This window comes from Armigeres subalbatus, chromosome 3, assembly GCF_024139115.2.
Source record: "Armigeres subalbatus isolate Guangzhou_Male chromosome 3, GZ_Asu_2, whole genome shotgun sequence".
NCBI classification, from domain to species: domain Eukaryota; kingdom Metazoa; phylum Arthropoda; class Insecta; order Diptera; family Culicidae; genus Armigeres; species Armigeres subalbatus.
Genome location: NC_085141.1, coordinates 88,524,541 through 88,540,230, shown reverse-complemented (window position 1 = coordinate 88,540,230; position 15,690 = coordinate 88,524,541). Strand labels below are relative to the sequence as shown.

Genomic DNA, 15,690 nt, shown 5'->3' with positions numbered 1-15,690 from the left:
TTTTAAGGTTAGTACAAAGTTCATCACTTCCTAATAGTGAAAAAGTTTCATTATGTTTTATATGAAGCCCAATTTTTACAAACATGGAAAAAGCGATCAGTTGTTCAAGTAATTCTAGTAAAAAGAATATTCTCTATTTTTTGTCCTGTGACACAATTCTGGAACTTCTAATCATTACATTATCATTGTCATTCCTATATAGTCAAGCAGAGTACAATGTTTTGGTCGTAACTGGTCGCAACTAAACAAGCGAATAAAGGCGTAATATGTATTTTTTTTAGATGTGTTTAAATTTTATTCTTGATTGAAAAACTATATCTAATTGCTGAATTAGGCAAAATATCATAACAAATTTCCATAACGGATTTCCGGATAAACTGACACGGTTGATCAAAGCGACGATGGATCGGGTGATGTGCGTAGTTCGAGTTCCAGGGGCATTCTCGAGTCCCTTCGAAACCCGCAGAGGGTTACGGCAAGGTGATTGTCTCTCGTGTCTGCTATCCAACATCGCTTTGGAAGGGGTAATACGAAGCGCCGGGATTACCACGAGTGGTACAATTTTCAATAAGTCCGTCCAGCTATTTGGCTTCGCCGACGACATAGATATTATGGCACGGAACTTTGAGAAGATGGAGGGAGCCTACATCAGACTGAAGAGGGAAGCTAAGCGGATCGGACTAATCATTAACACGTCGAAGACAAAGTACATGATAGGAAGAGGTTCAAGAGAAGACAATGTGAGCCACCCACCGCGAGTTTGCATCGGTGGTGACGAAATCGAGGTGGTAGAAGAATTGGTGTACTTGGGCTCACTGGTGACTGCCGAAAATGATACCAGCAGAGAAATTCGGAGACGCATAGTGGCTGGAAATCGTACGTTCTTTGGACTCCGTAAGACGCTCCGATCGAATAGAGTTCGCCGCCGTACCAAACTGACTATCTACAAAACGCTCATTAGACCGGTAGTCCTCTACGGACACGAGACTTGGACGATGCTCGTAGTGGACCAACGCGCACTTGGAGTTTTCGAAAGGAAAGTGCTGCGTACCATCTATGGTGGAGTGCAAATGGCGGACGGTACGTGGAGGAGGCGAATGAACCACGAGTTGCATGAGCTGCTGGGAGAACCATCCATCGTTCACACCGCGAAAATCGGACGACTGCGGTGGGCCGGGCACGTAGCCAGAATGTCGGACAGTAACCCGGTGAAAATGGTTCTCGACAACGATCCGATGGGCACAAGAAGGCAAGGTGCGCAGCGGGTAAAGTGGATCGATCAGGTGGAAAATGACTTGCGGACCCTCCGTAGACTGCGTGGTTGGCGACGTGTAGCCATGGACCGAACCGAATGGAGAAGACTCTTAAATACCGCACAAGCCACTTCGGCCTTAGTCTGAATAAATAATAATAATCATAACAAATGAGTTGTTTGGGGTTCTAATATGATTATGGCCTTCTCTTGTTTTGTTAAGGATGAAAAAACACTGAAAAAAGTTCAATTTCGACAAGCAACAATTTTTGTTAGGAAAACTTTGTTTTCCTAAAGCTTGCGATGTATGGACTACCGGTAGAAAATATAATTATCTATCTTGAGACAAAATTTCGTTTTTGCAAATCGACTTTTAATTTTTTAAATCGATTTTATTTCAGTGTAGGGCTCAATTTGGAATTTTGAAATATTTTTTTTTCGAAACTCACCGACTCTACAACCCTGCTTCAAAATTATCTTGACCACATCAACTGTAATGATGATTGTTAATTTTGTTCATATCTCACGCTTAGTTTCATAGGAGCGTAACTGTATTGATCGATTTCTCTTAATCGGTTTTTTATTTTGTTAATAACTCAATTGTTTCAAAAGCTACAATCGTGAATATTGATTCTGGTGCAAGATACAATCATCCTCTATCACACTAAACCATTAAATCATCGACAAACTAGCGCAATTCGGTACAATAATAAAAAAATAAACATCGACGAAGAGAAATCGATCAATACAGTTACGCCCCTATGAAACTAAGCGCGAGAATATTGTATTTAATTACTAACTGTCCCGTCAAACTTCATCTTGTCAAAGTGTATATATGTGTCTCATTTGTATGAGAGCCCCCTCCTTTAGAGTGAGGAGGGTTCTCAAACCATCATAAATACATTTCTTGCCTTCCGAAACCTCCACATGCCAAATTTGGTCTCATTTTCTTGATTAGTTCTTGAGTTATGCAGTAATTTGTGTTTCATTGTTGAGTCAAGCTTATTTGTTTCCACTCATTTCGTTATGATAGGGTGAATATGGGAAATAACTCTTTTGTCTTCAATTTTTTTCAGTAATTTATTATGCTATATCTTGAAAATTGATATCACTGCTAACTAATCCTAGGGGGGGCTATTTTTTCTAGGGTGGGCTAAGTCCCCCCCCCCTTGCCTTCTCTTATTTACGCCAATGACTATTCGCACCTTGTAAACAATCTAAGATCCGTGTTATCCCAGTCCGTAAAAATTGAAATAATAAAACCCCTTACCTTCAGGGTTATCAGTCGACCTAGCTCCTGATTGCATGAAGCCATTTTTCTAGAAATTTAGTAGAACAGATGTTCGGAGGCTCCACGTCCCATGTTACAGAAACGAAATATATCATTCTGAACCTGGCCAATATTTTCCAAATGATATCTACTCGGGCAGTATCCGGCTGTAAGGCCAGTAAATATGCAATGAGCTTTTTTAGTGAGCTCCAAGAGCATTTCGTTTACTTAAACATTGGGAATTATAAATCTATTATTTCACTTAGTAAGAAAGGGGCGCCCAAAAAGGTTTCGCCAAGGGCGCTGAGAGTCCACGCTACGGCTCTGTGTGGAATATAATGATTTGAAAAATGTATTCGATGGGACTCGAACCCACGACACTCAGTACTGAGGGTCGTGGGTTCGAGTTCTATCGAAGGAAGGTGGTTACCTCCAAATGATTACTTAGGGTCGTGGGTTCGAGTCCCATCGAAGGAAAGTGGTTACCTCCAATACATTTTTCAAATCATCATCTTCCACATAATGTACATATTCACAAAAGAGTTTTCAAAACTCAAATGAGTGTTATAATGAATCCATTTTCGATATAATAACGCCTTCAGTCAGCACAATTCCAATCCAAAGACAATCGTGGTCATGCAAATCACCCTTACCTTAATCCTTTCTTATCTGACCGTGAGGATGTAGCCGACGCTGTTATGGGCTGGAAATGTATGAACAGTACATGGAGAATGAAGAGCAAGTTCCAAGCTCTTTCCACATGATACATGTTTGCTAATTTAATCTTTTTATTCAGTCACGGAATGATTTGTTCGTTTATAATGCTCATATGAACCATTTTATTTTATAACAACATTCATGAAACAATCATAACAGCAAGCAGCAAGGGTGGAAGCAAAACTAAAAACCCGTCTAAGACGAGTTTAATACTTTCCATCAGGGATTGAATCCTAAAGAGAATGAGCAAGTCTCTCACTTATCATCTCTGTATACATATGCGATATGTAGAATCTCGCGAAAGACTTTTTTCGCAAGTTGTCATGATAGAGAACTGATTCGAGAGGCTATACCCCATGATAAATTTCTTTTAGAAAGCTCCAAATGCGGGGAGCACTGGCTCTGATGATGCATTTCAACTTGTTCTACACAGCTGTGCAGTAACCAATACGAAATGAGCGAAAACAAAGCGAGAATCACAATTTTTCTGTGGGGCTGCCTATCCGATTCTGTTTTTTCGCACTTGTATACAAGTTTGATAAATTTGTTATCATGGCTTGTTATGATTTGGAACAGTTTTTCCCTCTCTTTTATCGTTGTTCGTTATCTATTGAGAGCGATTTCTGCAAACCCTGCTTTCCATTTAAATCCACTACGTTTCGTTATCTTTGCAGATACGTATTTCGACCTCAACTGTGAGGCCGTCTTCAATGTCTCGTGTCTCGAGACGGGCTCACAGTTGAGGTCAAAATACGTATCTGCAAAAATAACAAAACGTAGTGGAATTGACTGGAAAGTACTAAACTCGTATTGGACGGTTGAATGCATTCCACTAAAAAGAGCTTAAATTTTTTTTATAAAGATAAAAAGGTAAAAAAATATACCATTCATTTTTTTCATGTAATGAGAAATTCCTGTAGCTTTTCGAGTAACTGCTAGACGAACTTTATTTTTAAACTCTGTACATTTTTGTAAAGAATTTTTAAGGCTTTGGGAAAAAGTGAGTATCCTGAAAAAATATGCGATAGAATTATCGCAACAAACCTTGGACTGCTAGGTGAATTGACATTCTGTTGTCCACGGGCAACGAATTTACAATGGTGTTGTGCAAATCATATTTCGATCAGCATTTTCTGTTGGCTACATTAAACGAATCATCCACAAATTACTTTTACTCTTTCAATTTAATTTAATTTTTGAAAAGAGAACATTAGCATCAATTTTGAATTTCTCCCTGCCAGAAATCTAGTCAAAATGGTTTGTTGTCTAAGGTTTGACTCAAATCCCGAACATGACTCATATTCCGAACACTGGCGTTATAATACCCTTAAACTAAAACTTTCATCGGGTTTCCGTTTCTGTGGATCTGTGGAGAAAATTAAACGAATAAAATCAAAATAACCATTTAAAAGCAAGTCGGAATATGAACCATGTTCGGAATTTGAGTCAGAACTACTAGTCGACTGGTCATTTATGCATAACAAAGTATTTTCCATTCCCATAGTAAAAACAATCTTACCCCTATCATTAAAACGTCATCTGCTGCCGTTCACATCTGCATCGAATAAAGTTGCCTGATCACTCAACTCCCTATAACTAAATACATACCAGCTGTCGTATCGTTCATGACTAACTCAATTTGTGCAAATACGCTTGGATTGCATGTTAAATTGGATGAAACATTTTAATTGAACGAAGCAGCCGTACCAGATCGCAGCGCTCCAGCGCCAGCGTCCACTAGTAAAAGTAAATTCGACCATACGCTCGAACATCATCAATTGTAATTAGCTTAATCTGTTATAGAATGAATATCAATTATAAATAATAATGTACATATCTCCTTTTTTATTTTTTTGCAGGTAAGCTCATCAGTTTTCGAAAAACCAATAAATAGATGTAAAGGAAGATAAATTTTACGTAGCATCATTATGTAAGTACAGCACATGAAAAGCATATTTGGGATGCAACATGCTCGATAAATCTAAAAAAATCTTTGTAATGGATTCAAATCAAGCGCAAATTTTGAAATTAATTTAATAATAGTTAATATTTTTGTTCGCTTGCTTCGTGGAATAGCAATTTGCCATTACAATGTGGACAAAAAAATAATTTTCAATTAGCTTCCAAACGTTGCTCGGGTTCCAACAGCAAGTTGAACGCCGGACAAGTTATCGATTTAATTAATGTTTGATTCTGCTGTGCTTCGGAACGGAAGAAAGTTTTTTCTTTTCCTGAGAACGACAGTTGGTGCGAGTGTTAATGAAAAGAAGTGTTTCGTTTCCATTTTATTCTCTCCTACACAATTCGCGGAACAAGCTGTTGGCTGGAAATTAAAACGTTGATTGGAAAAGTTCGTGCCTTTCATGCCAGTGTGATCATTTTCACAAACTCTTCGTAGTCAATTTGGCCATCGCTGTTGACATCCGCCTCCCGGAGCAGCTCTTCGATCTCCTCGTCGGACAGCTGCTCCCCGAACGAGTGGAGGGCCGCCCGCAGCTCTTCCGCCGAAATTAGCCCGTTGCCGTCGCGGTCGAAGATCCGGAAGGCTTCCATCAGTTCCTCCTCGCTGTTGAAGTCCCGCAACCGGACGGACATCATCGCCACAAAGTCCGGGAAGTGGATCATACCGTCCTGGTCGACGTTCACTTCCTTCAGCAGCTCCTCCACCTCGGCGTCGGAAACATTTTTGCCTAGGGAGCGAAGAACGGTGCCCAGTTCCGAGGCAGTTATGACGCCGTCCGCATTGGTGTCGAACAGGGAGAACGCTTCCCGTAGTTCTGTAATTTGTTCATCAGATAGCTTTTCCGGTGGTGTTTGAGGAGCCATTCACTTTGCGGGAATTTGCAATTATTGGTTTAGTTGATTTGTATCTAGATTTTTATTGGGTATCGCTTTTTTGACTTGAATCAGTGACTACTATTCTTGTTGCGATAAAGCCCTCATGAATAAATAATTTCACAGAACATTTGACATAGGAATTAAGAAAAAACGGACCAATGTTGATTATGATAACCTTCCAACTTAGGTGTAATGTTTTTCCGCTCAGGACCAACCAACTAACCGGCGGTAATCTATCAAGTAAAAATGTACGGCAGAACAAATACCTAAACGTCAATAACGGACAGTCCTTAAATAGGAAAGTACATATTCCCTTTATTTTTATTCGCCCAGCAGTGATAAAAGTGTAAGGTGAGAAAATTAACACTTGTACCTCAAGGGAAAATGCCTAATATGAAAGCTATTGTCACACCTAGAAATGAAAATATTGTGAGTTGCTTTCCTCCAGGAAAAACCGACCAGCGCAACAACCATGGCACAACTTTTTCTCAAGTTTGCATTGGATGGTTCTTTGGGCCACTTGAAGAGCAATTTATTAACTGCGCGCCGGTGTCAATTGTTACCGAGTAGTATTTTTGCGCAATGGAAATGTTGTATTTTTTTTGGAACTCGAATGAATTGCGGAACCACCCGCGAGAAGTTGTTCCTTTCGCCTTGAATGCGATGGTGAAAAACCGCAATAAACTTGGCAAGTGTTTCACCAGCTTTTTCCCCAGTAGTAGACTCGACGTAGCAGAACAGAAGTAGATGGCGAAGAAACTTCCCACAGTAAATCTCTTTTCTATCGAGAAGGCAAAAAGATAAATCCAGAATCATGGCAGCCACAAAGGAAATTTCGACGAACAAAGATGGAATAATGGGATCTCTGTTTTTTTTAAATGAAAGTTGCTGGATGTATTGTAAGGATGTATTGTAAGCTCTCAATGGCATCTGTTTCGAAATTACACAGCATGTCTTTTAAAGTAAAGTTGTTTATATTGAAATTTCATTACGTCCATATTTCGCATCGTAATAAAATTGGTAAAAATTATCGAGGTAATATTGCAGTTGAACTTTTATATCAATTTTTTATTTTATTTCAACTTTTATTTCTTCTGTGGTTCTACATTCCAACTGGAACTTGGTCTGCTTTTCAACTTCAAAATCCATCCATTAAGCTTTTTCGTTGTTATCACCAAATAAACCAGAATATCGTACAATTTCAACGTCCAAAGTTAACTGATTCCAATTATAAAATTAACTCCAATTCAAAACAAGGTTTTTATGACTTTCTAACGCATTGAAAATAAGTTTTAAAAATTGGCCTGGGGCAAAACGCCCGAATGGTCATGGGCGTAGCCAGGATTTCTAGCAGGGGGGGGGGCAACTTTTTGGGTCTTCTAATTCGTAGTTTTATGGTGGTTTTATGAAAACACATGAATATTAGTGCTTGGCACTATTTCCTTCTGAGTTCCAAAAACTTTGAAACGAAATCCACAATCAACACTAAAGGCTGGATCACAATAGCACGTTGCGCTGGGCGTTGAAGTCAGCGTTTTGTACTAGAACGCAACGCTAATAAACGTGACGCATTCATGCCCACAATGCAACGTTCGCGTTGTGCGTTTATTAAACAACAATATCAATCTTCGTGCTGTTTCTCATAAACATTTCTAAAAATTGCACCGTGAAGTTCCTAAGAATATTCCGTGGAAATTCCGCAGAACTGCCAGTAAACATTCCTGAGAATTTCGCAAAAAAAACTTCGAATTTTTTGTGTAAATTTCATAAAATTTTCCCTGAAAGTTTCAAATAATTTCTTGTGAAAATTTCAAAGAATTTCCTCTGGAATTCCACCGAACATTTATACAGAAATTATACCAAAAATTAAATTTTCGGAGGAATTCCTAGATTAATTCCCAAAGTAATCCTGAAAGAATTCCGGTGAAAACATCAAGATTTCCACTGGGAGATCCTCCAGGAGTTTCTCCAAAAACTCCTCCGGGTATTCTTCCAGGAATTCCACCGGCAGTTCCTCCAAGAGTTCATCCAGGATTTCCTCCGAGAATTATTCCAGTAGTTCTATCGGAAGCTCCTCCGAGAATTTCTCTGGGAGCTCATCAGGGAATTCTCCGGGATGTCCTCTGACGATGACGATGGTCCAGCTATATACCCCTATAAAGGTTTCAGCTAGACGAGATTTGTCTATAAGATGAATTTTCCACGATTTTTTCCGAGGATTCTTCTGATAGTTTCGCTGGCATTTCCTCCGGGGGTTCCTTTGAAAAATCTCCCGGGAGTTTCTTCAGAAATTCCTCCGGAAGTTCCTACGACAATTCCTCCGAGAGCTCCTTCGGGAATTCCACCAGTAGCTCTGCCTGGAACTCCAGGAACTCATTCAGGCTTTTTTTCAGGAAATCATTTAGGCTTTCTTCAGAAATTTAAATGGAAATTCCTCCTGAAGTTCTTTCGATAGTTTCTGTGGGAGTTCCTCCGGGAGGTCCTCTAGGAATTCTTCTAGGAGTTCCTCCTGAAATTCTTTCGAGAGTTTCTTACGGGAGCTCCTCCGGCAGTTCCTTCGGGAACTCCTCCGGGAGACACACCTCAGAAGAGGAATTCCCAGAGTAATTTCCGGAGGAACATCCAGAGGAATTCCCGTAGAAATTATCAGAGGAATTCTAAGTCGCTAAGTTAGCTAAGTCCCGTTTTATTAGGAAATGCTAAGACAATGTAACAATAAAACCGGACTTAGTTAACTCCTTGATAAAGGTACAATATATGTAACCGAAACGTCGGATAAAAACGTAAAACCCGTTTTTGAGCATAAGAAGACTAAAAGCCATAACCTCAAATATTATTATTATCTTTATTTGGGAAGTTTTCAGTCCAAGACTGGCTCACCTCGAATCCAGGAATTCCCTGTGAAGTTCCTGGAGGGATTCTCGGAGGAACTCTTGGTAAAACTCTTGGAGGAGCTCCCGGAGGTACTCCCACAAGCACTTCCAGAGGAATTCCCACAAGGAAGTCTTGAAATAATTCTTTGAGAAGTTCCTGAAGGAATTTCCGGATCAGATGAATATCAGAAGTAATTCCCGGATAAAATGCCGAAATTCCCAGATGAAATCCTGAAAGTATTCCCAGATGAATTGCTGATGAAATTACTGGATGCATTCCCGGGCGTTTGTTCTGAAGAAATTCCTGGAAGAACTCAATGGAAGATGTCCTGGAAGAACTCTCAAATTAATTTCCGAATGAAATTCTGGAGTATATTCCGAGTGAAGTCCGGAAAGAATTCTAGGACAATTCTGCGAAAAAAATCCCGGAGTAATTCCTGAGGGAATTCCAGGAGAAGTACCTGAAGGAATTCCCGGAAAAATACGTGGAAGAATTTCCGGGGAAATACTGGGACGAACTCCTGAAGAATTTCTCAAAGAAATTTGTAGAGGAATTCTTGAAGGATATTCTGAACTAATTGCGAAAAGAATTCTAGAATGAAATCTTAGAGGATTTCGCTGTTAAGTTTATGGCGGTTTTATCCCGGAGGAATTGAAGGAAGAGCTCCTGGAGAAATGCCTGAAGAAGTTTGTTAATTACGAACTTAATTGCACTGATTGTTTGTCGGATAACGCACTTTAGTAAACGCGACTTTGGCGATTGGAAATGGTAAAATCAAATGGTAACTCAAATGTTCACAATAGTACAACACAGTTAGTTACTTGGAATTAAATGCACACCCGACTGCGGAGATCGACCGACGTGTACGTGCAAAAGGTTTATTCGAGACTATTAGATGGGTACAATTTTTACTAGCTTGGACCTGACTGACTGCGTGCGATGTTTTCTAACTGCGGCTCGGCCGTACCTATCGCCGACCGTGAGGAGATCGGTGTGATGTGGAATTTAATGATGATTATATACACACGCAAATGCTTGTCCAGTCTTCCCGGACACTAATAATTCAGTTAGTGATCTAGCAGTATTGGATAGAATACTATTGAAGGCAGTAATGATAATTTCTAACTTAGCTATGCGATAGCAGTGGTTTGTAAGCGCGAACAAAGTTCCTTGAAGAATTTCCGAAAGAATTTCTTATAGATTTACAAGTGAAATTATGGAGCGAAATCAGAGAATTTTTTGAAGAAACTTCTGGTGGAATTTAGGGAGGAAATTCCGTATGTATTCTTGAAAGAACTCTCGAATACATTCCAGAAGAAATGCCGGAGATTTTGCTGGAAGAATAGCCGAAGAAATGTCTAGAAGTAAAACTTAGAAAGAAGTAAAAAATGTTCAAGGAATTTCCTCATGAATTCCCCAAAAAAAAATAGTGAGGGGTTTATAGATAAAAAGGAATTACACTTACATGAGAAGGATTTTCGAACGATTTTCAATAGGAATTTTTGGATAACTTCCCGGATGAATTAAGAATTAAGCCATCATTCCTGAGGTATGACGAACTTATAGCGCTTAAATGTGTCTACAACTTTGTCTAACAAGACATCTATTTTTGGTGTAAGTTGCCATTAGGGTGGCCCTTTTGTGAAATTTTTTTGAAAATCAATTTTTTTAACCTTTGGAGTTAGGAGATCATATTCTTCTACAAAGTTATAGAGAATTTAATTCTAAGCATTTTTGCCTAATAAACATTTATTTTATCTCTTATAGGCAATCTTTTATGACAAAATTATTAAATTTAGCTAGGGTGGCCCCGAAAAAAATAGTTTTTAGCTTCCACTTTCACCAATTCAAAATATTTTCAAAAACAGTCCGAGCATCGCTTCACGGTCTTTGAAAAGCGCAACTTTTGGTTACATAAGATGGTTGATAGCTCCATTTTCAAGCGTATTTTGAGCGTTTTTTCATGAAAAAGTGATATTTTTCTAAGCATTCTACTACAGCTAGTAGCAAATATTAGCAAAAATTTCAATCGTATTCTAAAAGTATACATGCAGGCCCATCAAATCCATGGTATTTCATTTGTCCATCTTTGTCCACTTTTGTTTGAAAATCATATTATTTTTTGTATGAAAAATCAACTATTCCATGGAAAACACATATACCATATCGCTGTTTTTCGCAATATTTTGTAGAAACATTCTTTTTCGAAAATGAATAAACTCACTTTTTTTGTTTTGTCCGATACACTAATCTCGATCCAGGGTGGTCGAAAAAATCAACATTTTCGAAAAAATATGTTTTTAAACATAATTTTTGAACTACTGGACCGATTATCAATGTTCATGGAATCACCTGTAGTCATTGGAGACCCTCACTTAGAAACTGCGAAAATGGAATTGTTCTGCGAATCAACTTGAATTTTATGGTTTCGTTTTGCGCCACAAAAGTAGCGCTCTTAAGCATTTATTTTATGTACCGTAAATACCTTGAAAATCGGTCCATCGGTTTTTCGACTACTTTTCCACACGAGTTGATTTAAATATTTTAGATAATTTAGATTCTTTGTGGGCTTCGTGGCCGTGTTGTTAGCGACGTCAATCGTCTAGACGCATGTGATATGGAGCGTGGGTTCGATTCCCGCCCCGGAAGAAGGGAACTATTCGTGATCGAAAAATTCTTCACCGGTCCACTGAGTATTATGTGTCCTGTCCGTTGTCTATTTGTTCAGTCTATACAACCTCTGGTCGAAAACTGTGTTTCTGTCTTTTATTCTACCGAATATTGGGAAAATCATAAAGATGGTATAAGTGTTCACATGAAATTCCTTATTTTTCGTACAAAACTAATAATATCATCAAACAAAAGTGGACAAAGATGGACAAACGAAATATCATGGATTCGATGGGCCTAAATGTATACTTTCAGAATACGATTGAAATTTTTGCTAATATTTGCTACTAGCTGCAGCAGAATGTTCAGAAAAATATTATAATATGCTTGAAAATGAAGCTATCAATCATCTTATGTAACCAAAAGATCCGCTTTCCAAAAACCGTGAAGCGATGCTTGGACAGTTTTTGAAAATATTTTGAATTGGTGAAAGTGGAAGCTAAAAACTATTTTTTCAAATACCCTATCTAAATTTAGTAATTTTGTCATAAAACATTACCTATGTGAGATAAAATAAATGTTTATTAGGCAAAAATGCTTGGAATTAAATTCTCTATAAGTTTGTAGAATAATATGATCTCCTAACTCCAAAGGTTAAAAAAATTGATTTTCAAAAAAATTTCACAAAAGGGCCACCCTAATGGCAACTTACACCAAAAATAGATCTTGTCTTGTAGATCATTTCTTCTGAAGACGTCAAAACTCTAGCACCGATAGTTTTCGTGTTATCGATTTATGTCGTGAAATTTGACGAATCCGACCATTGTGGCGTGGGAGGCAAAATGTCATTCAAATGACATTATGTCAAATGACACGTGACATTTTGGAGAGTTTTCACTATCCAGCCTCATATGTAATATTTAGAGCAATGTACTCTTGGACAAAAATATAGTATGAGTACATCTTAAATTATGGAATAAATTTGGCTTCTGAAGTAAGTTATGAACAAATTAGTCAAATGACATGCAGACCCTAATAAGTTTTTGGGAATCTTTTGAATTTCAACCACCTATTTCTGAATATGATTGGATTGTAAGGTGCACATGTTAAGGAAATTCATTCCAGTCCCCGTTCAATCTTACCACCATTTAGCCCCCCTGCCCCCCTCTGGCTTTTCCATTCGGCTCGGTCTATTGCTACACGTCGCCAACCACGCAATCTACAAAGGGTCCGCAAGTCATCTTCCACCTGATCGATCCACCTTGCCCGATATGCACCTGGATTTCTTGTGCCCGTTGGATCGTTGTCTAGAACCATTTTCACCGGGTTACTGTCCGACATTTTGGCTACGTGCCGGGCCCTCCGCAGTTGTCCGATTTTCGCGGCATGAACGATGGATGGCTCTCCCAGCAGCTCATGCAACTCGTGGTTCATTCGCCTCCTCCACGTACCGTCCGCCATATGCACTCCGCCATAGATGGTACGCAGTACTTTCCTTTCGAAAACTCCCAGTGCGCGTTGGTCCTCCACGAGCATCGTCCAGGTCTCGTGTCCGTAGAGGACTACCGGTCTAATGAGCGTTTGGTAGATTCTCAGTTTGGTACGGCGGCAAACTCTATTCGATCGGAGCGTCTTGCGGAGTCCAAATTACGTTAGATTTCCAGCCACTATGCGTCTCCGAATTTATCTGCTGGTATCATTTTCGCAGTAACCAGTGAGCCCAAGTACACAAATTAAATAGCTCTTCTGGTCAACCCCAGGGGCTTTGTTGTTCTTCAGCCGGTCAATCTGCTCCTGGATTTCCTGGAGATCCGGAGCTGGTAAAATTATGTCCGGCGCGCGTTCTCCCAGGTCCATCACCATACCGCCATCTTCATCTGCCACATCGCCATTCAGGTGTTCTTCGTAGTGCTGCTGTCACCTTTGAATCACCTCACGCTTGTTCGTAAGAAGGTTCCCGTTTATGCCCTTACACATATCAGGCTGGGGCACGTACCCCTTACGTGAACGGTTCAACTTCTCATAGAACTTTCATGTGTTATTAGCACGGTACAGTTGCTCCGTCTCTTCACGGTCTTGATCTTTCTGCCGGCGCTTTTTCCTCCGGAAAATCGAGTTTTGACTGTTTCGCGCCCGTTTAAATCTTGCCTCGTTCGCCCTCGTGCGGTGTTGCAGCAATCTCGCCCATGGGGGTCGTACACTAATTACGTAAGCACTTATCGGGGGAGGGGGAGTCTGCCATTTTCTTACGCTCCATATAAATAAAAAAAATAGTTGTATGGGAAAAATCTTACATGGGAGGAGAGGGGGTTGGAAAACCGAGAAAAATTGCTTACGTAATTAGTGTATGGCCCCATGCTGCATTGTTCTCTTTTCCACTAACTGCTTACATTTGCCATCATGGGTATCAGTCGTTTGTCTGATCCAGGGGCACCGTGACAAGTGCAGCGGTTGTGGTGCTACCAATGGCGGATTGGATCTCTTCAGCCTTATTCAAAATAAGTTGCACCTTCTGCACCTTGCTCTTCTGTTGGAAGAGTGACTTCCAGCTGCTGCGCGTATCCTTGAGCTAGTCTACCGTCTTGTAGCCGCCCAATGTTAAGTCGCGGCGTTCAACTTCGACGCGTGTTGTACACCGTCGAGATTTTTAATCGCAGGCATACTGCAACGAGGTAGTGGTCGGATTAAATATTCGAACTGCGGTAAGTGCGGACGTTCGTGATGTCGGAGAAGAATGTACCTTCGATTAAAACGTGGTTGATTTGGTTTTCAGTTTCTTGGTTAGGTGATCTCCATGTGGCCTTGTGGATATTTTTGCGGGGAAAGAAGGTGCTTCAGACTACCACTCCGTTCATTATAACAACAATAATCAAAAAGTTCTGCCTTCCAATCACCCGATTTTGAACAAATTTCAGATCAATTTCTCGTCCCAGTTGATTATACAGCACTATTTTGGCTTTTTACTTTCAATTTACAAAATAGTTAGAAGCATCTAAAAATATGTGGTTGGCACGAATACTTTGGTAGACATTATTGGTACAAACTAAGGACTGTACGTACATCTCTTATAAGGTCAGCAGCAAGTCCAACATCTGGCACTAGAAAATCCATCATCTTAAATTATTCTTCGTGATAAATTTGAAAAATCTCAATTCACCACCGAAACCTCACTAGTCGTAGCGAGCTCCCTACAAAAGCAGGTCATGCTTGGCTGATTAAATTGTTTTCGCTTCACGCGAGGATTTATGCCCCCAACGCTATACCGGCAGCAGTAGATGTCTACATCCAATCTGCTTCCAACCATTGTTATACTGTACTTCCCAATCACCGGCAACCGCAAAGCAGCACTTTTCGACGAAACGAGCGAAACGAATCCATGTTCACACTCTTTACGACGACCACGCCAACAATAACAAGAGACTGAATGCTCGGAGTAGCCCCGGCAGTCGTGGCAGTTTAACATGCTCTATTTAGACAACTTTGACTTCCTCGTATGTATACGTACAATACCTAGCCATCTACTCAAATTGGGTGGATGAAATTGCGGGGCGCACTGGCAGTAGTGGTGGGACCACGTGTTAAATGTTCTGAACTCATAAATCAGTCCCGGCAGAGGAATTAATTTTACGCTCTCTGGGTCGTACGCTTGGCTGAGACGACAGGCGCGGCAACCGACCGGCAGCTAGGAAGACGATGCCTTTGGGTGCGCCCTTCCTGAAGCCATGGCGGGATCACATGGTTTTCGCGAGGGAACGCGCTTACATGTCACCGACAATTGATGGTGATGCACTCTGTAAGAAGTGGGGATGAAAACAGGTCATGAGATGTGACAACGGATCACTTGTCTACATTCATAGGTTGCGTCGTTTATTTCAGAACATGCAGAATAATGCAGTTGTCGGGCGTCCATACGGGATACAAATAACGAGCGTTTTATTTGTATGGGCAAATTTGCGCATATAAACAAAACAAATATGTGAATAATGTAAAATTTAAATATCCGATATTCTCCCATTGCCGAAATTATGGCAACATTTATAGCACGGGTCAGGAGCATACAAACAAAATTTAAATGAGCACAAATGGGAACTTTTCATGCTTTCAGAGGCTCTTATCTCAAAAAGCAGTG

At 40.0% G+C, this 15,690-nt stretch overlaps 1 protein-coding gene across 1 annotated transcript; it reads right to left on the bottom strand.

Moving 5' to 3' along the window:
• Nucleotides 1-5,473: 5,473 nt before the first annotated feature.
• Nucleotides 5,474-6,203, bottom strand: LOC134221902 (calmodulin-A-like). The gene has a single exon (XM_062701068.1). It carries the CDS (start codon nucleotides 6,063-6,065, stop codon nucleotides 5,601-5,603), a length of 465 nt encoding a protein of 154 aa, XP_062557052.1. The 5' UTR covers nucleotides 6,066-6,203; the 3' UTR covers nucleotides 5,474-5,600.
• Nucleotides 6,204-15,690: the final 9,487 nt, after the last annotated feature.